The sequence below is a fragment of the Capsella rubella genome, unplaced genomic scaffold, assembly GCF_000375325.1.
Source record: "Capsella rubella cultivar Monte Gargano unplaced genomic scaffold, Caprub1_0 scaffold_3, whole genome shotgun sequence".
NCBI classification, from domain to species: Eukaryota; Viridiplantae; Streptophyta; class Magnoliopsida; order Brassicales; family Brassicaceae; genus Capsella; species Capsella rubella.
Window position 1 is genome coordinate 2,151,973 of NW_006238921.1, and position 22,491 is coordinate 2,174,463.

The 22,491-nt window shown below is 37.5% G+C and overlaps 9 protein-coding genes across 12 annotated transcripts; 4 read left to right on the forward strand and 5 right to left on the reverse strand.

The window, feature by feature from the left end:
* Window positions 1–178: 178 nt before the first annotated feature.
* LOC111831694 (60S ribosomal protein L29-2) lies at window positions 179–879 on the reverse strand. Its single transcript, XM_023786843.1, has 3 exons — window positions 730–879; window positions 518–623; window positions 179–418 (listed from the first exon to the last, which is right to left on the reverse strand). Exons 2-3 carry the CDS (start codon window positions 617–619, stop codon window positions 335–337), a joined length of 186 nt encoding a protein of 61 aa, XP_023642611.1. The 5' UTR covers window positions 620–623; window positions 730–879; the 3' UTR covers window positions 179–334.
* A 629-nt stretch (window positions 880–1,508) lies between these two features.
* On the reverse strand, window positions 1,509–2,174 carry LOC17890609 (60S ribosomal protein L29-1). The gene is made up of 3 exons (XM_006298858.2): window positions 2,070–2,174; window positions 1,866–1,969; window positions 1,509–1,768 (listed from the first exon to the last, which is right to left on the reverse strand). The coding sequence occupies exons 2-3, from the start codon at window positions 1,965–1,967 to the stop codon at window positions 1,685–1,687; spliced, it is 186 nt and encodes a 61-aa protein (XP_006298920.1). The 5' UTR covers window positions 1,968–1,969; window positions 2,070–2,174; the 3' UTR covers window positions 1,509–1,684.
* Window positions 2,175–3,896: 1,722 nt separating this feature from the next.
* Window positions 3,897–6,222, reverse strand: LOC17893546. 2 transcript variants are annotated; one of them, XM_023786525.1, is made up of 7 exons: window positions 5,944–6,222; window positions 5,506–5,864; window positions 5,127–5,427; window positions 4,817–5,047; window positions 4,584–4,723; window positions 4,425–4,499; window positions 3,897–4,233 (listed from the first exon to the last, which is right to left on the reverse strand). In XM_023786525.1, the coding sequence occupies exons 1-7, from the start codon at window positions 6,197–6,199 to the stop codon at window positions 4,114–4,116; spliced, it is 1,482 nt and encodes a 493-aa protein (XP_023642293.1). In that variant the 5' UTR covers window positions 6,200–6,222; the 3' UTR covers window positions 3,897–4,113. The 2 variants fall into 2 exon arrangements, with proteins under 2 accessions (XP_023642293.1, XP_023642292.1); XM_023786524.1 differs by having other exon boundaries at window positions 4,584–4,729.
* A 190-nt stretch (window positions 6,223–6,412) lies between these two features.
* Window positions 6,413–9,955, forward strand: LOC17892677 (importin subunit alpha-1). 2 transcript variants are annotated; one of them, XM_023785380.1, is made up of 11 exons: window positions 6,413–6,848; window positions 6,969–7,065; window positions 7,162–7,253; window positions 7,340–7,471; window positions 7,557–7,742; window positions 7,825–7,988; window positions 8,078–8,156; window positions 8,693–8,821; window positions 8,923–9,050; window positions 9,154–9,537; window positions 9,598–9,955. In XM_023785380.1, the coding sequence occupies exons 1-10, from the start codon at window positions 6,627–6,629 to the stop codon at window positions 9,533–9,535; spliced, it is 1,611 nt and encodes a 536-aa protein (XP_023641148.1). In that variant the 5' UTR covers window positions 6,413–6,626; the 3' UTR covers window positions 9,536–9,537; window positions 9,598–9,955. The 2 variants fall into 2 exon arrangements, with proteins under 2 accessions (XP_023641148.1, XP_006297392.1); XM_006297330.2 differs by having other exon boundaries at window positions 9,619–9,955.
* A 174-nt stretch (window positions 9,956–10,129) lies between these two features.
* LOC17893063 (thioredoxin-like protein CITRX, chloroplastic) lies at window positions 10,130–11,942 on the forward strand. Its single transcript, XM_006298593.2, has 4 exons — window positions 10,130–10,462; window positions 10,776–10,898; window positions 11,425–11,505; window positions 11,579–11,942. The coding sequence occupies exons 1-4, from the start codon at window positions 10,232–10,234 to the stop codon at window positions 11,693–11,695; spliced, it is 552 nt and encodes a 183-aa protein (XP_006298655.1). The 5' UTR covers window positions 10,130–10,231; the 3' UTR covers window positions 11,696–11,942.
* A 253-nt stretch (window positions 11,943–12,195) lies between these two features.
* LOC17893802 (GATA transcription factor 15) lies at window positions 12,196–13,340 on the forward strand. Its single transcript, XM_006298679.2, has 3 exons — window positions 12,196–12,472; window positions 12,572–12,724; window positions 12,819–13,340. The coding sequence occupies exons 1-3, from the start codon at window positions 12,452–12,454 to the stop codon at window positions 13,089–13,091; spliced, it is 447 nt and encodes a 148-aa protein (XP_006298741.1). The 5' UTR covers window positions 12,196–12,451; the 3' UTR covers window positions 13,092–13,340.
* A 1,841-nt stretch (window positions 13,341–15,181) lies between these two features.
* LOC17892175 (multiple organellar RNA editing factor 8, chloroplastic/mitochondrial) lies at window positions 15,182–15,973 on the reverse strand. The gene has a single exon (XM_006298673.2). It carries the CDS (start codon window positions 15,836–15,838, stop codon window positions 15,377–15,379), a length of 462 nt encoding a protein of 153 aa, XP_006298735.1. The 5' UTR covers window positions 15,839–15,973; the 3' UTR covers window positions 15,182–15,376.
* Window positions 15,974–18,000: 2,027 nt separating this feature from the next.
* Window positions 18,001–19,813, forward strand: LOC17891895 (protein DEHYDRATION-INDUCED 19 homolog 4). Its single transcript, XM_023785996.1, has 5 exons — window positions 18,001–18,265; window positions 18,353–18,516; window positions 18,940–19,017; window positions 19,157–19,419; window positions 19,504–19,813. Exons 1-5 carry the CDS (start codon window positions 18,196–18,198, stop codon window positions 19,607–19,609), a joined length of 681 nt encoding a protein of 226 aa, XP_023641764.1. The 5' UTR covers window positions 18,001–18,195; the 3' UTR covers window positions 19,610–19,813.
* A 150-nt stretch (window positions 19,814–19,963) lies between these two features.
* On the reverse strand, window positions 19,964–22,455 carry LOC17891586 (probable polygalacturonase). 2 transcript variants are annotated; one of them, XM_006297397.2, is made up of 6 exons: window positions 22,285–22,455; window positions 21,684–22,013; window positions 21,446–21,566; window positions 21,175–21,349; window positions 21,003–21,073; window positions 19,964–20,906 (listed from the first exon to the last, which is right to left on the reverse strand). In XM_006297397.2, the coding sequence occupies exons 1-6, from the start codon at window positions 22,288–22,290 to the stop codon at window positions 20,269–20,271; spliced, it is 1,341 nt and encodes a 446-aa protein (XP_006297459.2). In that variant the 5' UTR covers window positions 22,291–22,455; the 3' UTR covers window positions 19,964–20,268. The 2 variants fall into 2 exon arrangements, with proteins under 2 accessions (XP_006297459.2, XP_006297458.2); XM_006297396.2 differs by lacking the exon at window positions 22,285–22,455 and adding an exon at window positions 22,155–22,280.
* Window positions 22,456–22,491: the final 36 nt, after the last annotated feature.

A 22,491-nucleotide genomic window follows, 5' to 3' on the forward strand; every position in this document is an offset into this window, starting at 1 on the left:
AATAAAAGACCTTTTTAACAAGGATATTAATGTAGATAATGGCTATAATAATATAATTAGATTAGTTCATGAGATCGGAACCTAAATTGCCATTGCTGAATAAAGCTACGATTGATTCAAGTCTCTAGCCAGACAAACCTAAACATGTAACTCGAGTAAAGCTTTCAGGTTCTAGGTCTAGATGAAACTAAACGAACAAGTGAAATAATTGCATCAAAACAAGTAACTCGCAAAATAAGAGAATCTGAAATAGACAAATCCCTGATGTTACATTGAGAAAAAGTCAGAAACTCGTATAAAAACCTCAAAATGTCTTATCAGACGATCCAGGGATCTATTCTTCAACACTAGCATTCTCGCCGCTCTTGACGTTGTGCTTCCTTGCATACCTCTGGTTCCTGAGGAACTTAGGGTCCATCTAAATCATTTCACAAAAGAAAGAAAAGCAAATCAAACCCAGAAACTAAAATCAGAATTTGATCAATCATTAGCTTGAAAAATGAAACCGAACACTTACTCCTTTGGTGGAGGTGTGACGGTGCCTCATTGGCTTCTTGATTCCATTCTTATGCGCCTTGGCAGACTGATTGTGCGCCGTGTGATTCTTCGACTTGGCCATATCTCTGTCACAAGGTCACAGTACCAATATTTCTATTCAGTAACGAACGAAACAACAGACAAGTGACGAAGTCAATTTATCCAGAGATCAGCCGGACATAAGAAGCTAACCTGAGCAGTGAGCAAGAGCGAGAGGAGATAGATTTCCTTTCCGCGACACGGGAACACAAAACAAAACCCTAGAGGTGGGTTTTAAAATCACTTTAAGAGCCCTAATAGATAATAAACGGGCCTTCAAATCTAGCACATTTTGAACTATATAAAGCCCATGAAAGTAAGCCAGAATAGTGGTACTGGTAAAGACAAAGTACCAAATGCTAGAACAAACGTTGCGAATTCAGTTTAGTAAGTACATATGATACTAGGATATTTCGATGGGCAATTCAAACACCAAAAGATTGTTGTTTTGCTCCCACTACCACTGAGTCACTTCTACTAAAGGAAGATTTAAGATAAAAAGACCAAATTTAATATATTTTTCATCTAAAGGAAACATAACCTTGATATTGTTATTAAAGTGTTCCGGATACGTTGCAAAAGAAATATCAAACAAATTGCGGCTTGACTTTGTTATTAAATCTCTCTACAACACAGTTATAGAGTGACATGTAACGCGAACCTCTACGTGAGCTTCTATTGGCTTTTCAATGTAAGACTTTAGTCCAATATGCGAAATTAGGAATCATGGGGATATCCACAAATTTTCAAAGACTACCACAAACAATTCCAACTCTAGTGGGCAAATGAAACCATATGGTGTATAAAACCAGAATAAAAAAACAGAAAACACTAAATGTAGATCAAATAAGGATCCACATATCTACTCAAAACAAACCTAACAGCAAAAGAATAGGGCGAATAACGAAACAAATCACAGATAAGAGAAAAGATGAATAGAAAACTGATAATATTAAAATTAAGGCCAAGGTAAGCGAGAGAGAGAGAGAGAGAGTACACAATCCAACATAAGGGGAAAGTAAATTGGTTTCTTTGTCTAAGAAAAGTCTCCAAAATTCATAAAAACTTTAAAATGTCTCACACATAATCAAAAAAAAAGAAAGAAAGCTTATTCCTCGGCGCTAGCAATCTCGCCGCCCTTGACGTTGTGCTTCCTTGCGTACCTCTGGTTCCTCAAGAACTTGGGGTCCATCTAAAACATTTCACAAATAGAACAGCAAATCAAGCTCTGAAACTGATACTGGAATCTGAAAAAAGGTTTTACGTTAACCAGTATTCGAAGGACTTACTCCTTTGGTTGAGGTGTGACGGTGCCTCATTGGCTTCTTGATTCCGTTCTTATGGGCTTTCGCCGACTGGTTATGCGCCGTATGATTCTTCGACTTGGCCATCTCTGAAACAAGACCACAACCAAACGATTCAATTCAATCACGAACGTAACCACTGAGAGAAAGAAGACAGAGATCGGCAGAATTTAAAAGAAAGAAGCTAACCAGAGTGAGGCGAGAGAGAGCGAGAGAGATGTAGATCTGCTCGGCTAGGGTTTGCTTTCCGCGATACAAATAGACGGCCTCTGTAACAAAGCCCTAATTTGCTTGGATTTATAGTCAAATGTAAATGACCAAGGTGCCCTCAAAATGGGCCTTTAAATCTGTCCCCTTATTCATCATATAGGCCCGTTTAATTAACCCAAAATCGTGGACTATAGAACCGAGACTTATAAAACTGCGATTATCTATATATATATAAAATTCTCCTAATTCTCCTAATGCCACATTATTCATCTTAATTTTTTTAGAATTACAACACTTTACTTTTTAATTTCTTTTCTATCTCATAACTTAACCTTTATTTTATTTTTTATATTATATAGTAGTTTTAAGAAAATAAATAATATAGTAAAAAAATTTATGTCCCAAAAAAAAAAACAAGTATCTATTTATAAAGTAATGATCAATTTTTTGATTAATGGAGCTAAATACAAAAACAAAATATAAAACAAGATAATTTATACTATACAGATAGATATACCACTAGATTGATGTCATCCGAAACCAGCTTAAACGAGAACACAATCGATTTTAGGCATAAAAAGTAGAAAAAAAAAACTAAAAAGTAAAATGAAAACACTTAGATAAATAAATAAGTGGATTCACCAGAATAATTTGGCCTACGAGTCTACGACAGTTGAAAGCTTTTGAAATGTAAAGTTCTAACAGCTATACTAAATTAATACAAAAACAACAGTAAAAACAAAAAAATAAACAAAAAACAAAGAAAAATCAAAATATAAATTTCAAAATATAAAAAACAACTATAAAATTCCCGCGCGCACCGCGGTCAACAACTACTAGAGTTTATAAAACTAGGCAATATTGGAACAAGGGAGTATTACAAAAATTTCATCAACTTGTTTTTTTAAACTACATCACTAATGACAACATTATTGGGGGTCTCATTATTCTTTCACTAGAATCGATTTTAAGTTTTAAATTTTCAATTATTAGATTCTGAATTTTGACATATTTACTGTATTGATTTTTTCTTCTTCTCTTTTTTAAAAAAATCTGAAATTATTTGAAAGGCCAAAACCAAATCAAACCAAACTAAATTAATTATGTTTAAGTTTTTTTTGTATGGAGTTTTTATGGAATTTCCCCAGTCACCCACATGATGTTAACCATTAGCAAAATCTGATTAACGTCTGTTAAGTGGTTTGTTCGATCCGATTAAGGTATGTTAAATTGTTTATTAAACTGGAATTAATGGTTAGTTTTTTGATAACCCCAATTACCCGCATGATATTAACTATTAGACAAAAAATTCTTGAATAATTGGAAATGATCTAATGCATTTACAAAAAAGACATATTGTGTTATAGTTCAGGTAGCTAATTGTTATTGTTATATTTAAGTTTTATTATCTTGTTGAAATTCAGAAAATTCACACAAGGTGATGCTAGCATGTCAGATTTTATATTTTTCTGTCAAGACACTTTCTTGACCTACTCATAAATCTCGAAATCTAGTAAAGATGATTGCACCCTGAAGTTTTTCGTGGTGTGATTTTTTGCTTTCAAGCTTAGATATTGATTGGCTGATAAATATTTATTTGCCGGTAAATATTAAATAATATGATTAACTAATTTTTATATATATGATCTTATAGATTAAAATTATGTATAACTATATGTTAGAGAAGTAAAAATAATAAACTAAAGACAAATATGAGAAAAAATATTCCTTTTAATTTCTATAAAACTTATAATTATATATAAGGAAGTAAAACTTATAATTATAAATATATTTAATTAAAAATTATAATTGTAAATATGATTAACTAATTTAAAAGTTAATAGTTTAAAATAAAAATAACGAAACGAAAAATAAATAGTCCAAACGAGTATCCTGAAACAAAGACAGAAACTAAAAAAAAAGCTTCGAGGACTAGACCGAATTCATTAACTCCCTCTCAAAGCTGCCAGCTGATCATGTGGCCGTTGGGTAGACACTTGAGCCAGATCCGGCTATAAGATTATTAAGCTCTACGATTAATAAGATGCAAGTGATCATGAAAAGGCCGAAAACCAGTCCGGAATGTCTTCCTCGAACGTTTTAGATGTTTTCCCACACGTTCGTTCATTTCAAAATCTTCTTCCTAGAAGATGAACAAGAGCAATTGGAAACGTATCAACATAAAACTGTGGAAACTAGGAACTAAAAGGTCTTTTAAAAAATAAATTTTTTTAAAAAAAACAAAAAAAAACTCGGGTATGGGGTCGAATTAAAGTCGCAGTGCTAATTCTAACTTCAAAGCATGAAAGGTAAAAACAAAAAAACAAAATTTACCATAAGCTCCCTGCCTAATCGAATACGTTCTAGATCGTACTTGCTTGCTAGAACATCCGCATGGATACGGTACTCCTGCTTGACAATGAGTGGAAAAAGTTAAATAGATTGTTGCTAAAATGGTTCTAATGAAATAATGTATTGAGAGAGGATGCTTACTCCCCATTTATGTTTTCTACTCGAGAGATGTTTCCTGAAATGATCAAGGCTATTGCAATCAAAACAGCACGTTTTGCAATCAAACATTTGGGTAGATTCACCCCTTTGACTGCACCTCTGAAGAACGTGTCTTCTAGTCTCTGAAACTGTGAGAAAAAAACACAAGTGTAGCTCATAAACAGGGTAATTAGATTTCAACAGTAGCAGATGATGAGAGGAGGACAAATAAACACCTGCCAGTAAGCTTTCCCAGAGCCACTCTGCAGAGGTGACCACGGCAGACATTTTGTAACGCCTATATGGGTAAGCGAGGAAAATGTTGTTTTTCTTCTTTTGTTGAAACCCGGAAACAAAATTTGAAAAAACATCATCTACATCATCGAGTATGAGCATAATTGTAGCTGGAGGAGGATTCTTGATTAGCCATGTATGCAAATCAGAAATCATGCGCATGAGTCTACGATCTGTTTCAATAAGAGGAAAGCGTTATATATATATGTAGTATATATATATGTAGTTGAAATTCCAGAAAAATGGACTAACGGGAATTGGCATGTGAAACAGCGATTCCAGTGGAAGAGAGCCCTCGCAGGAGATGATCAGGAGTTTGTGATTGGTCACCATAGGCAGTGATGGAGACAGGGCCAGAGTAGCCTAAATTCTTGAACGCTCCTTCTAAACTTGGACGGACCCGAGTAGCATCAAAACTCTCGGGAATCGGACAGTCTACCATGTCCCACCACACCACTATTTTAGCTGTGGCGTACTCAGGCTTGGCCGGGTAGTTCCTTCCCCACTTGCGCGTTACAGGGGCAAGTTGTCGAGCAGTAGGTTTTCTAACCTCCTGCGATTAACTAAGGTGTTAGTTACAATCAATGTAGAGAGAGTGAGAGAGAGTGAGAGAGAGAGAGGGGATGCTTACTTGCCATGCATGCTTACTACTCGAGAGATGGTTCCTGAATATCTCCAGGCTTTGGCAATCGAATTGGCACGATTTACAATAAAACATGGCAGAAATAATTTCTTCATGTTTATTAACCACAGGGGTCGACCATAGTAATTTTTCCCAGCGCCACTCTGCAGAGGTGAGCAACTCTGCTATGGCTTTAGAACGAACCGAATAACCCAGAAAGAGGTTGTATAGCGTCTTTTGTTGTAGCCGGATCAGATCCAAAGAGAAGACATAGTCCACCTGATCGGATATGAACATCATTGTAGCCGGAGGAGGATTATGACCTCGCCATTTCACCATATCCGAATACATGAGTGAGGCTGTGCTTTCTGTTTCAGTAAAAGGAAATCATTTAGCTATTTGAAATTTAAACCCTATATTCCATAGATTGATCAAAATTGGACTAACCGGATCTGGCATGTGCAATAGCGATTCCAGTTGAAGAGAGCGCGTGCAGGAGATGGTCAGGAGTTTGTGTTTGGTCGCCATAGGCAGTGATGGAGACAGGACCAGAGTAGCCTAGATTGTTGAACGCCCCTTCTATACTCCGACGGAACCGACGAGCATTATAACCCCCGGGAATTGGACAGTCCTTCATGTCCCACCACACCATTATTTTAGCTATCGCGTACTCAGGCGTCGCTGCAGCGTTCTCGTTCTTCATCCTCTCTAAACCTAGGCAAATCACAAACGCAATTGCTCGATGGGTTTGAATCGTTTGATGTATATAGACCAAACTAATGGGCCTAAATGAAAGCCTCGAAAGGTGTGGGCTTAGACCAGATAATAGTATGTTAAGGTAAAAAGACAAAAATCAATAAGTGATCAATTCTATTCCTTTTTAGCATTCGTATAAATTGGGAACAAAGTATCCCAGACTGCCTTTTTCCGTCTTTCCTGCTTAATCTCTTCATCACTTTTTCAATCCCAAATCATTTTTTTTAGGGTTTATTTTTCTCTTAATCTTCCTCTCTGCAAGGATCTATATATACAACTTCACAAACCACTCTTAGCGGTGTGTCTGTGTCTATTCATCGATTGAGTTAACCATCCCGTTATCAGATTTTTCCTTCTCAACCTGCCTTAGAGCCATGTCGCTGAGACCCAACGCTAGGACGGAGGTTCGCCGGAACCGGTACAAAGTTGCGGTGGATGCTGAGGAAGGAAGACGGAGGAGAGAAGACAACATGGTTGAGATCCGTAAAAGCAAGCGTGAGGAGAGTTTAATGAAGAAGAGACGCGAAGGTATGCAAGCTCTTCAGGACTTGCCTCCAGCTTCCGCCGCTCCTCATGCCGCCTCCGTCGGTAATAAGGTACAATTCTGGGTTTTGGATTGATTCGATTGAACCTGGAGTCGGTCTCTAGGTTTTTAGCGTTTGGGTTCTGTCTACTGTTGTTGTTAGTGATGATGATTGCCTTGATTTTCCTTGTAGTTGGAGAGTTTGCCGGATATGGTTGCTGGGGTTTTGTCCGATGATCCTGCCTTGCAGCTTGAGTCCACTACTCAGTTCAGGAAGCTCCTCTCTATAGGTAATATTTATTCTTAATTATCTTTATTATACGTTTTCATATTATTTTGAGTGTCCTCTTTTAACTTTTGTCACTGTTGGTATTCTATCTGCATAGAGAGAAGTCCTCCAATTGAGCAAGTGATAGATTCTGGTGTTGTGCCTCGATTTGTTGAGTTTCTTATGAAAGAGGATTACCCCTCGATCCAGGTGAGAGAAAGTCTGCCTCTTTCATTTGATTCTGTCGTCACTGTAATCTTCTCTTATGAGCTCTGATATTCTATGATCCTTTCTAGTTTGAGGCAGCTTGGGCTCTAACAAACATTGCCTCTGGAACATCTGATCACACAAAGGTTGTAATCGATCACAATGCTGTTCCAATCTTTGTCCAGCTTCTTGCTTCCCCTAGTGATGATGTCCGTGAGCAGGTATGCCACTTTGATGTTATAGGAATTTGTTATGCAATTGAAAATTTGTAAAAACCTGATTGCAATATTACCATCTAACCTGCAGGCTGTTTGGGCGTTGGGCAACGTTGCTGGTGATTCACCACAGTGCCGTGATCTTGTTCTTAGATATGGGGCATTGGTTCCGCTGCTCGGTCAGCTTAATGAGCATGCTAAATTGTCAATGCTTCGAAATGCCACCTGGACCTTGTCAAACTTCTGTCGTGGCAAGCCTCAGCCACACTTTGACCAGGTCTTTCATCTTTTTCCCTACAGGTTTGTTTCTTCAATGTTATTTCTCCTATTCTTTTAACATATTTTTGCATGATTAACAGGTGAAACCCGCTCTTCCTGCCCTTGAACGGCTAATTCATTCAAACGATGAAGAAGTGTTGACAGATGCCTGTTGGGCTCTCTCATACCTCTCTGATGGGACCAATGACAAAATCCAGGCTGTTCTCGAGGCCGGTGTTGTCCCGAGACTTGTTGAACTTTTACTGTCAGTACCCGTTTATAATTCTCTTTACTTTCTCTCCCCTTCATACATATGTTGATTATTCACTTGACACCCTACTCTTGATATTTCAGCCATCCTTCTCCATCTGTGCTAATTCCTGCACTTCGCACCGTAGGGAATATAGTCACTGGAGATGATCTACAAACGCAGGTATGATGTCTATTGAAGTTCTTGCAGTACTTCTGTTATGCACATTGTATATGAAAGTATACTATACCTTTTGCTTTCGACGAAGAGTAGCTTTGTGTATAAGTACAGCTAAGAATTGTGAGAACCCTTTGGCCTTTAGGAGTTGGTTCAAAGATAGATTAGAACTTTACATAATTGTTTTGGTAACAGAAACATTTTTAGTGTTATACCATGAATATCATCTAATCATAGATTGGCATATGTAATTAAGTTTAGGCCAATTGCATGCTACCTGCTTGTTGTTCTGTCATATCCAGCCTTTCATCAAGACATTGGGAGGGTTGAATGCTTATCACTTAAACATCCGTCTGTGCCAATATGTCTATATTAGTAGATATGCAATGTCTTATTGTTATATGTTGCTTCTGTTATATTTTTCTTGCAATTAATTCTTTGTTTACATTTGTTTTTCCATGAGTCTGTCTAAGCGACTTTTATACATCTGAAAAATATCTTACATCGTTTTACTTGGGAAATCAATTGAACTTCTTCTCCAGTGGGTGATCAATAGTGGCGCTCTACCTTGTCTTGCCAACCTTCTCACTCAAAACTATAAGAAAAGCATAAAGAAGGAAGCTTGCTGGACTATTTCAAATATCACAGCTGGCAACAAAGATCAGATCCAGGTAGGCAGTTACTACTTTTTCATCATGTGTTTTCTATCGTTGTCTTCTGGAACTTTTTTAATTGTGCTTTTATCTTTTTTTTTGTTTTTTTATGGTTGCAGACAGTAGTTGATGCTAATCTGATTGCCCCTTTGGTCAGTCTACTTCAAAATGCTGAATTTGACATTAAGAAAGAAGCTGCATGGGCAATTTCAAATGCAACATCAGGTGGATCTCATGATCAAATCAAGTATGTCACTGTATATTTTACCTTCCGCTTAGCTTCCAGTAATTTCTCTCTTATATAGACTTTGGTTCTATTTATCAACTTTCTGTGCCTGTTGGTTATACAGATACCTGGTGGAGCAAGGATGCATAAAACCATTATGCGATCTACTGGTATGCCCAGATCCAAGAATCATAACTGTCTGCCTTGAAGGATTGGAAAACATTTTGAAGGTAGGAGAGGCAGAGAAGAACTTGGGTAACACAGGGGACATGAACTATTACGCTCAGCTGATTGATGATGCAGAAGGGCTAGAAAAGATCGAGAACCTTCAGAGCCATGACAACCATGAGATCTACGAGAAGGCTGTTAAAATTCTGGAGGCATACTGGCTTGAAGAGGGAGATGAAGAGACACAACAAGCTCCAGGTGTTGATAGTTCCCAGGCTGGGTTCCAGTTTGGAGGCAACCAAGCTTCGGTCCCGTCCGGGGGATTTAACTTTAGTTGAAGGTAAGAAGAAGTAAACCCCTTCAACTTTCTAACATGAAAACCTGCAAACCTGATGTTAAGATATGAAACTCAAACCCACAGGAATGGAACTGGAAGCTTGCAGCTTGAGAGTGATAAAAGTTCAGAGTCTAGTTTCATTCTGATCTCAAAATTGCGGTTGGTCGGTTTAAAAGTACAGAGTCTCAGAAACTGTTTGGTTTCATTGTCCAGGGCTATTGTTATTGAAAAGACCGGCACACTAACACCGGTCGTGAGTCTACTATTGTGTTGTTTTAAATTTTTGCAGGGGGTTATAAATCTTTCGCTGGAGCCTTGTTTTTTTTTTTTGTGTGCACAACAGTTTGTATGTCGGTAAAATATGAAACCACAAACCTTTCGGTCTTTAATTTGTGGAAAACAAAATCTTCTTTTGGTGTCTCTTGATTTCCAATTTAAATTATTGAGTAAGACCAAGTCACTAATCAGAAAACAGCATTTCTTCAAAATAAGTTAAAAAACATAAAACAGTACTTAACCTGAGCGTTAAGTATAAACTGTAAGAAAAAAAGACGAGAGCTATAATGAACTTTGGTCGAAGTAAAAAAATATATATGTCCAGTGCAGTGAAAACGCTTTTCTTCAATTTGCCTTATCGTCTAAAACCCCTCAAAAGGCGAAAACTGAAATCATTTTGCAGTAATCGACGATTTTGAGAATGGCTCTTATTCAATCCAGAACTCTTCCACAGCTCAATATCCCGTTGTCGCCGATTCTATCCTCTCTTCATGCTCCGTCGTCTCTCGTTCTCCGCAGGGAAATCCGAGCTGCAGCCTCGCCGTTCTACTCCTCCTCCGCCAGGAACTTTCCCATATCGCCGCTGACGCCCTCACGGAAGCTTCTCTGTCCTCCACCTCGAGGCAAGTTTGTTAGAGAAGATTATCTTGTGGTACGCACCATTTTCTCGCTCCATCTCTCTCCCTATTGTCTTGTCGGTTTCGAAATTTTCATGTTTGTTTTAGTTTCACGACTTCCCTTATAGTATTTCTGGGGGAAATTGACTTGGTTGGACGGAACCCAGAAGCTGGGCATGGATTTAGTTGTATAAGAATGATATATGGTAGCTCTATCAAATTTTCGACCAATTCACTTCTAAATGCTTCAGAATTGAGATTCCTTTATTTAAATCTTATGGATGACTCTTGAGACCATCAAGTGGGAGGAGCTTTACTGATCGTTTCCTTTGATTATGGTTTGTACAGAAGAAATTGTCAGCTCAAGAACTTCAAGAAATGGTGAAAGGGGATAGGACGGTGCCCTTGATTGTAGATTTTTATGCGACATGGTGTGGACCTTGTATCTTGATGGCCCAGGAACTAGAAATGGTACCATAGATTCTCGTCACTCATCTTTTTTTCTTACACATTCTCCATTTCATTTGCTTCATGTGTAGACTCTAGAATGCTTATATATTTTACTTTGGCTCTTGGAACTGGTTGTCCGTTATATTTTACTTGAATCTTGAAATGTGATGGTTTATAATAAGGTTTTCTTGCCAAGTCTAGTGCAGGACTATTGTAACTAGCCTAGGTGCTGGGTAGTGAATTGTAGCTTTGCTAGCTCAGCAACAAACCCTACAATGTTCTATGAAAATGTATTAGGGTCATCCTGGATTTTTTAGGGTCTTGGTCTGGCAATGAACTAGAGTTGAAAAAACCCTCTCATTAATCAAGTATCTTCTGTGGTTTAGTTCTTTGATGAATTAGGTAAAGGAGTTTATTAGTTCCAATTTTAATCATTGTGAGATTGGAGAATCTCAGCTTCTACTTCTTGATTGGCTCTATCTACTTGCTCTGACTCTGCAAATCTCTTTACACTCGTGTTGAATAGTTTTTGCTGTTTGTGAAACAGCTCGCAGTAGAGTATGAGAGCAATGCAGTAATTGTGAAAGTCGATACAGATGATGAGTACGAGTTTGCACGCGACATGCAGGTAAAGTGGAAACTAGCATGTTTTGTTCTCCTAGCAGGCATATTCATTACAATAACCAAAAAACGTGATACAGGTTAGGGGCTTACCTACATTATTGTTCATCAGTCCTGACCCAAGCAAAGATGCGATAAGGACAGAAGGACTGATTCCATTACAGATGATGCGCGATATCATTGACAACGAGATGTGAAGTCTTGTTTAGTGCAAAAAACACTTTCTTGGTCTTTAGGAGTTGAATAGCATTCGCCGTAATTTTAGGATTGGTACCGAGTTGTATTTTGCATTTGAGAGGCGGTAAGAAAATGTCATCCGAGGTTTTCGTAGATGAAGAATGTAATATTTTAAAAGACACGCACTATGCAGTGTTAGTTACGTGCCATTGAGCTGATCAGATCGAGTGACGTCATTAAAGTATTTGACGTAATTAAAGTATTAAACACCATTATTAGAGAAAAAAAGCGGGACGCCCACTCGAAATGGCGCTCAAATTATGCGAAAGTTTTTCCTTCAGGGGTGTGAAAATATTTGGCGGGTGGCACTATCGTGATATTAGGGGAGGAAATAAAGGGCAATTTCGTCATTAAAGCATTAAAATTGAAACTAGGGTTTAGCCGGCCGAAATTTGCATTTTATAATTGGCATATTTGGTTTAGTTTTGTGCGGTATCTATCAATCTGTTGTTTGGTTCGTTTCTCTGAACCAAAAAGAAAAACAATATATCTCTGTTTCTCCTCTGACACTCACTCACTCTCTCTCTCTCTCTCTGTTTCTACTTTCAAGATTCAAATTTTTGTGTTTCCTGATCCACTCATCTTTTGATCCTTCTCAAGTCTTATCTGTTTCTTGTCTACACTGATCTCTCTCTCTATTTGAAACTCTAGATTCATATCTTCTAGAGTTGAAAACCAGATCACGATCCAGAAGATATCGGAGACGGAGCTTGGTAATGCTAGATCCCACCGATAAAGTGAGTGATCCGATTCCCTCTTCTTGATCTGTTCTCTCTAGTGCGATCAGATTTAAAGTATACTTAACGGCGCGCTACTACCTCTGTGTTGTTGTTTAGGTTATCGAATCAGAAGCCATGAAAACATCAACAGATGCGATCGAAGAACACAGCAGCAGTAGCAGTAATATCATCAGCAACGAGAAGAAGAGCTGTGCCATTTGTGGTACTAGCAAAACCCCTCTTTGGCGTGGCGGTCCCGCCGGTCCCAAGGTTAGTCAGTCTCTTCCCGATCTCGATTCAACCAAAACCCAATTCGAACTTGAACCGATCCGATCTGATCTCTTTCCAATTGCTTATTGTGTAGTCGCTCTGTAACGCATGCGGGATCAGAAACAGGAAGAAAAGACGAACGCTGATCTCGAACAGATCAGAAGATAAGAAAACGAAGAATAAGAAGAATCAAAGCAGAAATCCGAAGTTGGGTGACTCATTGAAACAGAGACTGATGGAACTGGGGAGAGAAGTGATGATGCAGAGATCAACGGCTGAGAAACAACGGAGGAATAAGCTCGGCGAAGAAGAGCAAGCCGCCGTCTTACTCATGGCTCTCTCTTATGCTTCTTCCGTCTATGCTTAGTAACGAATTTTCTTGGATCTCACCTTATTTTCCATTAAGGTGAAAATAAATATAATTAATTTTGTAGGATATGTAAAACCAATTTTAATTGTTGTAATTTTCATTTTTTTTGTTCGTTTGGCGTTTGTTGTTGGATTAGCTTTAAAATTAATTGTATCTGGTTTTGTGTGATCTCTCTACCTCTCTATGTGGGGAGAAAGGAGAGAATGAAATTTCAAAGGTCAAAGATAACTCAAATTTCTTTTCGGACAATTATTTTTTTTTATCGAAAGCTTTTGTCTTTATTAGGACAAGAATGGAGACTGCCTATCTGTCAACTGTCAAGCACATAGAATTTTTATCTTTATTTTTTGAAAAACAATTCGCTAACAAATTTGTATGTTCGAATTTGCCGCTTCTTTTCAAGTGAAAGTGAAACCTTTTGAAGGACCAAACTTTCATTCTATAAACTTTCCCTCGCTAAATTCATCAATTTCTTTTTGTGGTTTTAGTAAGGGGACTTATAAGAATAATTTATATCCAAAAAACTTTCTTCGAACCAAAGACCATGTAGTATCTATATTTTATGGGATCGTACTGCAGAAGAATATAAAATTAGTATATTTTGCTTTGTGCTGTTTGTTGATTCCAATCATTTCAAAAATATAAGGGAACACCGAACACCAAAGATTGCTTAACATACAGCTTGTGCCTGAGATCATTGTGAATGTTATGGGTAATGACTGGTTAACGGGGATTGACGACGACTCATTTTTTTGGTCTTCAACAAATGGGTTTCTATGAAATGGGCTGCCATATATGGCCCAACGTTTTTGTTAAAGTACTATATCAGTATCAGATCCAGTAATCTTGGGTTTGAATTGGTTGACAACTTTAGCTAAGATTTTTCTTTCCAAAGCCCTGCAAACTAACTACAAATTTATGAAAATAACTTTGGTTTATTTTATTTTGTCAACTCTAGAATTGTTTCAGTCTACTACTTTATTCTGAGCCTGAGGTATATATTATGAAATATTTCATAATCAACACCGTTGGATACCATGTATATGCCGATGAGGCATGTAAATTTGTTAATTGGTTCACTCCACTGGGAAAGGAAAAGCATAAAAAGGACGTGGAAAAGCTTATAATAGATAAGAAAAGAAAGCTACAAAAGATTACTATAAAAGTCAAGCCCAACACCTATTATTTGTTTTTTTTTTTTTTTTAACACCTATTATTTGATGAGACCCGCAATCGATCGGTTCGGTGTAGTGATTTAATATCGGTTACTCTCTGACTAGGCTTTTGAATTTATTCCTTGACGAACACTCGTGATGATTTCCTTTTTTTAAAGAGACTCAAAATCAGTATCCAACAGAGTCAACTATAAATTTTGCAAAATAGAAGAACCAGGTCAGAACGATGTACCGGATTTCTACCAAATTTGTGTTAGATCGACTTGAATGATGATGGGACCACAACAAGGCCATTACTACTCGCACGTGCTGGCCAGCTCACACATTTTTCTTTAAGAAAGATTGGAAAAAGGGCAATCTAAAAATTGAAAAGAAAAAGATGAAAATATGAAAAAGAGAGGAAGAAGATACGATCACATGGCCAATAAATTGAGTGAGCAGTAACTCATGGCCGTAACTAGAGCTGGTGTGGTGCCGATGTTACTTTAGTTAGACAGGGCACTTGATCTTTGTCCTCAGGCCTCATCAATCATTCGTCTTCTCATTATACAATGTAAATTTCTTTTGATAATTTAGTGAAAATAGGAAAAAAAACATCTGTTTTATTAAAAGAATCAAAAATTGACTCGAGGGAGCCAATACTGGCCGTCCACTGAATCAATGTCAAGTTGACAACAAAATCATATCAAATGTCATCAAATAATTAAAATTAAATATAAAAAAAAACTCACAGTGGTTAACTGATACTAATAATTGACTAATTTGCCGATGCAAAATGACAGTGGATGTAAATAACAGATAATCAAACCGACAAAACAGTGTAAGTGCAGCTCTAGTTAGTTACTTTACCTTGAACTTCATAAACTATACAGTAACTGAAGCTCAAGTTGTGCCACGACTAATAAACTAGGATTCATATCAACCAATATCTCATATAATCTGAAGATACTGAACAACGGAGTAGTTATAAATTGATTAAAAATATATAATATTAAATACAAACTGTCAACAAAAATGTAAGAAGTTATAATGGTAAAAGATAATTCAGTTCTTGATACATCGTTGATCATTTCCAGGTAGGTAGGTAAATCCATATATGAATCTCCGTCACACGAAACAGAGCAGCACGGCGGCGAAGAGAGCAAAGAGAAGAGAACGACCCTGTAAACGATCCGATCCAGAATCTGAATACCCGTGGCCCTGAGGAGGTGTGTGATAGTAAAACGGGAAGTAAGGAACGATCGGATTCGGCGGTGACGGCATCCCGTAACCTCCGTTATATGGAGGCGGATAATAGTAACCTTGTCCACCGTCTCCGCCGTAAGGAGGCGGGTATTTAGAACCACCTGAGCTGGAAGGAGGAGGAGGAGGAGGAGAGTAATAGTAAGAACCACCGCCACCGGAGCTTGGAGGAGGAGGAGGATAAGAAGAAGAGACGGGATTGCATGGATTGTCGCAAGAGGAACACATTGTGCAAGAAACAGTTTGGTCCTTTGAAGTCACAGAGAGAGGCAGTGACATAAACAGTAGAAGAAGAGCTGACAGAGCAGAGAATCTGGTTGCTTCCATTGTCAGAAGTTTTATTTGTCTGACAAAATATATGAGCCTAGAGAGAAGATTTGGAATAAGATCAAAGTGATAAGGAAGAGAGAGGATGAAAGGAAAGAAGAGAGAGAGATGGGGAAGAACAAGAAGCACACATTCAGAGGCTCACAATAATAGTGTTGCTCGTTTTATCGACGAATTTAATTTTTTATATTATTTAACGTTTTTCTTTTATTTAAATCATAAAAGAACTATACATAATATTCTTAAAAATGTTTATATTATTACTACCAAAAAGTTTTGCGCATTTTCCATATATCTCGTTTTCATAAATTTTATATTTTCTAGATATATTCGTAGACAGTCTCTTAAAAATGTTGATTTCGTACTTTAAATCTCTGTAAAATTTTTATTTATTTATTTCATATACTTCCCTCCTTTTTCAAAGTTAATTTCATGAAATAGTTCATCATATAGGCTATATAGCAAATGAAACTAATTAACTAAATCAGTTTACAGACTAGAGAAATAAATAATTCACCACCGAATAAATAAATAAAAGTGTAATTTTGGAAAAGATATATAACAAACTCTGATAACCACATGTTTAAGTAGTAAAAAGAAAAGAAATACTGGGGTAAATGCCAAATGGTAAATACAGTAATGTACATTGAGGTTCTCAACCTTTTAACAGATCACCTTTCTTTACAAAATTAATCTATATACCTGATTCGATTAAAAAGAAACTAGAAGTGGATCGGACATTTCGGGCTCTCTATCAAAATAGATATACCTGTATGAGAATTAGTTATACGATTTTCGTAATTACGTAAAAAGAACTTCTCTAACACAACAATGTAGTTGCTAGGCCCCTAGGTACCGTAGGGCGTCACCTTTGTTTTTTTGTTAGGTCAAAAAGAGTCGATACGTGCTACTTACTGATTGGCGAACAGTTAAGAGAAAACACGTACGTGGCTATGAGAAAGCTGATGTGGTTATCTCATGTGATCTAGGCTAATAATCAAGAGATGAACTTTTTTGTGTTATTTCGTTAAGTTGTGTATTTTATACAAAAGCAGTAACATACTTACATAGGACTCGAGAATCGAATGAATTTGGTTTCATACTCTTATCTCAAAAAGCCAATGAATTTGGTTTACATTTATCTTTGTGTCGCTCTCTCGTAATGTCGCTAGCGTCGGAGTTTCGAACAAAAGGCCGACACTTCCATCATATATATGCCTTATTATTCTTTCTAACGTTTTTTTTGTGGCATTATTCTACTTCAGACGATGTTTTCAAAACCGTGTCTTATTATTCTATCAAGCAAGGCCGACATACGATTTGTTTTATTCTTCCACTTTAAAAACATATTAGCAAATTCACTCGAAGTATTAGAACAGTTTATAAATCTTTTTTTTTTTTTAACCCACTACTCCCAATCTCCCAGTTGTGTAGCATTTGAAGAAAAGTCTTCCAAAATTTGCATAACTGATAGAGACAAAGCGAAAAAATGTTGTCTGTTGATTGTTTACATTTATGTAAACCTAATGTGAAATGTGAAATTGTTGGTTGCCAAACATCAGTTGGATTCTTCCTTTGTTTTGTTGATTAGGGAAAAAAAAAAACTATAAAGTTCATGCCACCACTTTATTCCCCCTTTCCTCACAATCCACATGCAACTATTTTCCAATACCTTTGTTTGTTTTATTAATTAGAAAATGTGAGATGACTCATGTCACTCTCGAGTTTAAAAATCATACTAATTCGTACGTGAATCTGAGAATCATCTATTAGACATTAGTATTATTTGTCATAAACTAATTAGTAATTATCCTCGCCTTCATTAATCAAACAACTGTCGACCAATAAACTAATTAGATTCCTAAAAGTTAATTTAGTGATAAATGTTGGAGGGCAGTTTCATTTCTCAGGCAGTGGTGGTAGACCAACGCTACACGTGTGAAGCCATCATAATTATTAATTATAAACGTAAACGTAGTGTAACCCGTTCCTTTGTTTTTTCAGATAGGTCCAATCGAAAACAAACCGCGTGAACGATGGACTTTACTTATAATTAAAAACAAAGGGGGCAAAAAATATAAATAAACATAAAATGGAAGGGTATGTAAAACAAATAAATACATAAGTAGTCTCCTCTTCATGTGTTTGTCTTCTCCGAAGTTGTAGTTCGGTAACAAGTCTCTCGCTTCCCCCACTATCTCTCCATCTCCTTCCATTTCTTCCTCCCCCACCTGGTCTCTGTCTCTCTCTCTCCCGTGCTTCCAGGGTTTCGTTGATCGACATTCAAATTTGTCTCCTTTGTATTATTTGTATTCTCTTTTTTTTTTTGGTATAATTCTGTAAAGATCAGAGAAGAAATGGATTCCAATTCATGGATCAATTGTCCCTCTGTTTTCTCTTCTGCGAGACGGTGTCAATCCCGATCAGGTTCGCGCTTATTACTGGGAATCTCCTGTTTTCTTTTGTTCTTAGGCTTTTGTCATGAGATTTGATCTTTCAAGTTTTGGTGGGCAGATTTGTACATAGGAGGAGGAGGAGGAGGAGGGTACGAGGATCTTGAAGGAGAAGACCACGATTTGAATGCTGAGTTTATATGCCCGTTTTGCGCAGAGGATTTTGACATTGTTGGGCTTTGTTGCCACATTGATGAAGAACATCCTGTTGAAGCCAAGAACGGGGTAATTTCAATGATCATCTCCCTCTCTCTCTACCAACCCTTCTTTAGCTTTAGGGAATCATCTTGGTGTTTTTTTTTATTCTTAGGCTGATCATGTCTTAGTTTTAGATTATGCAAATTACAAAGTTTTGGTCTTTACTTAAAAAATTCGAAGCTTGCTTGACAAAATTGAACCATGTTGGTAATTTTTCATGCTCTTCGTGATGATGAAATGTTCTCTGGCTTCCTCTGTTGTTTCTTCTTATCAGATGAGCACTGTAATCCATTTAGCAGCCTTGTGAATCCAATCTTGGAATATTTCCTTTATTCCGTCGGTAAAATTAGTGTTCTTTTTAATGATCCAGATTGCTACTTTTTGTTTTAAGCTACATCTCTGTTTGCTCTTGAACGTGAACTTGAAAAAATGTCTTCTTTGTTTTCCCAGGTTTGTCCTGTATGCACTAAGAGGGTGGGATTGAATATCGTTGGCCATATTACGACGCAACATGCCAATTTTTTTAAGATATCCTTTCAACTTTTCAATATCTTGATGTAGTTTTTTTCGTATCTTCAATATCTGTTTATAGCTTGCTTCTCTATAGTACATGATCATTTGGTACAACCTAGAGTGGATTTGTTGATTCCTTGATGAGAGGTTTTACGTTCAGCGAAAGAGAAGGTTGCGAAGAGGAGGATATAGCTCTACCTATCTCGCCTTGAAAAAGGAACTCCGGGAAGCAAACTTACAGTCTCTTCTTGGTGGTTCTTCAAGTTTTACTTCTTCAACCAATATCGATTCTGATCCGCTGCTGTCATCCTTTATGTTTAATTCTCCTTCAGTTAATGAGTCTGCAAACAAAACTGCTACACCTGCGACTGAAGGAAACTCGGCTACAAAAGTCTCGTATAGAGAATCTCTCAAAAGGTATATCATCTATTGACCCTCCTGTTCCAAGAATGATAACATAGGGCTCATTTCTCACTTGGTCTCTGGCTTTCGTTTGGGCAGAGATATTCAAGAAGCTCCGCTTTCAGGTGAAGATCAAGAGAAGGCGAAAAAGAGCGAGTTTGTGCGGGGTATGTTGTGGTCAACCATGCTTGGAGACGATTTCTAATTTTCCCTCGCCTTGTTGTGGTTGATGCATGAGGCATAAGGAATCTGAGGTTAGAATTGTTAGAGTGGTCCCAATGTATGATGCAAAACCTTGTAAGCTATAGGGATGCAGAGCTGCATCCATATATATATATGTATTATTGTCATTTGTACCTTGGAACCTTTTTGTGCATAAGAGGAATAAAGTACTTTCCTTTCATTGAGAGTTTAATGTATTCAAAATAGTATACTAAACTTGTTGGGTTCAGAAGTTCCAGTCTGCTCTCACTTTACAGAACTAATAATATGTACGGAACAATGGTGATAGCCAAGCGATCCCATGAAGCTTGGACAGGAGAATTTTAGAACCGGAAAATAAAACTAAAAAAAAACATCTCCTTTTTATTAATCACTGCATTCGACAAAAGTGCTCAACAAAATTTCATATGAATGAAGAAATGAACCTGTACAGATTTCTTATCTCACAATATGCAAACAACATAGAATGAAATAATAAAACCCCGAATAACCAAAAGAAGCATGTATGACCTAATTAGACAATGTGGTTTATCTTGCGGAAAGAATCTGACCTAACTTCACAACATATGAATTTATTCCTATAAAAGAATCCCAAGAAAAGTTCTTGCCCTTTTTTCCTTTTGTTTTGCAGTCACACCTTCACTAGACTGCAGCTCTACCATAAGCTTCATCATCTCTCTTCAGCTCGGGACACGGTTCAGGAGTGACCAAATTTGAGGATCCGTAAACATAGGAGCATTGCCAAGAAACAGTAGAACCCGAGTTCATCAACAAAGAGACATTCGACAAAGCCACTGAGCTAAACGGAGACTCTTTGATCCCAAACAATATCCCCGCAACACCGATGTTTTCTCCAGAAATGTTGTTTAATCTAATGTGACTCACAAGTGGCAGAGCACTTGCGTCATATTTATCATCCGGGTGAGATCCAAAGCTACCATTAGCAACAATGGCAGTACCTATTGTCGACATATCGATGTTTGAAATATCGATATCTTTGATGTAACCACCTCTGCCTTTTGTGGTTCTAAAGGCAATGCCGGTTAATGAGTTGTGTAAAAAGGCGTTATCTACCACGATACCGGATATTCCACCAGACATTTCACTGCCAAAGGAGATAGACGAACCAGAAGCTCCTCGAAGGTAAACATTTCTTATATGAACATTTTCAGTGGGACGGGAATAGGCAAGTCCATATTCATCCCAACCACTTTTGAGGGATATGGCGTCATACCCCACGTTAATGGTAGAATTTTGAATGCATACGTTATCAGAAGAATCTGAGAAACATTGCAAAACATAAGACAGTTCATATTCTATCCTATACACAATCAAAGAGGGTTATCAGTAGTGTACGTAAAACAGAGCCAACTAACCTGGTACAATACCGATTGTATAAAGAGATTCAGGGGAAGCATGAGCCACTATCTTATGAATATATACATGACTGCATGCATAAGGATAATAGTTAGAGTCAAGACTTTATCATTCCAAAAAACCAAAAAAAAAAAAGGTTTAGGCCTAAATGGAATTGAACCATCTTCTTACCTAGAGTAGATTGAATGGAATGTATAAGCTGGAGCATTCAAGAATGTAAGATTCGAGACAATTACATTTTCAGATGAGATAAACTCAATGAGGTGAGGTCGGTTATACTTCAAGGAATGAGAAGTCAAACGATCCCACCAAACCAAGCCTTGTCCATCTATAGTTCCATTATCACCTAACCATGGCAAAAGAAAAAAAAGAGTAACCATGGCAAGATTACAAGAATAATTAGAAAATGAGAAGAAAAGGAGGAGGAAAGTTGTTTTGTTACCTGTTACAACAACATCATGTAGCATGTTACCGTTGATCAAACTCTTGTATCGCTTCCCGGGAAAATCAATGCCCGGTCCATACGAAGGTAACGGATCAACAACTTCCCAATGCGAAGGATCCTATTGGAGGAGTAACAGAGTTCCATCACATGCAACAACTAGTATTGGCTTCTTCTTCTTTTTTTGTTATTTTCTAACAGCTTTCAAAAAGAATCACTATATATATATGTATCATACCTGAGAGGCAACTATAAGGGCGCCGTCTTCGAGAAAGAGAGTGAGATGGTTGGTGAGGCTGAAACTTCCGGTGAGCCATCTTCCAGGCGGGACATAGAGCTGGGCCCCACCTTTGTCGGCGAAAGACATAAGGTAGAAAACGGCGTTTTGAAACGCGATAGTGTTGAGCGTTTTGCCATCTCCCACTGCACCAAAATCTGTGATGGAGACACTGTGTGGTCTCGTGCTCAATGATCTCCGGCCAAGTTCGTCGCATACTTTCCCGGCGCCGTGATCTTTTGCGTAATTCGGAGTCAGACTGGTCAATGCCAATATCAAGATTATTGCCACCTGTTAAAACGGCAGATTCGCGTTGAAGTCTCCAAAATCTGTGAGCCACAAGCTTATATTGAAAGACTAATAAAAGAAGTTACAATTACAGATCCAATATTGAATATTCATTTCAAACAGACGAAAGAAAGAAAAACGAACTCTGGTGGAACCGGATCTAAAGCAATGATGAAGAGTAGAGCGAGTTTGGTTTGAGAGATTGCTTTTTAAAAAATCGACCAATCCCAGAAAGGGACTTATGTATGTAGTAATTAAGAGAGAACACACTTACTGACATCTTTATTTGTAGCGAAGCTGTCGGATAATAAAAGAGAAACAAAAAGCTATAAAGTGAAGACCTTTTCGCGCCAAATATAACCAGACAGAGAGAGAGAGAGAAAGGAGAAGAGGAAAAAGAATAAGAAGCACAAAGGAGAAGAAGGAGAAGAGTTCTCTCTTTCGTCGTTCGTAACCACAACCAGTTTTTTTTTTTTTTTCT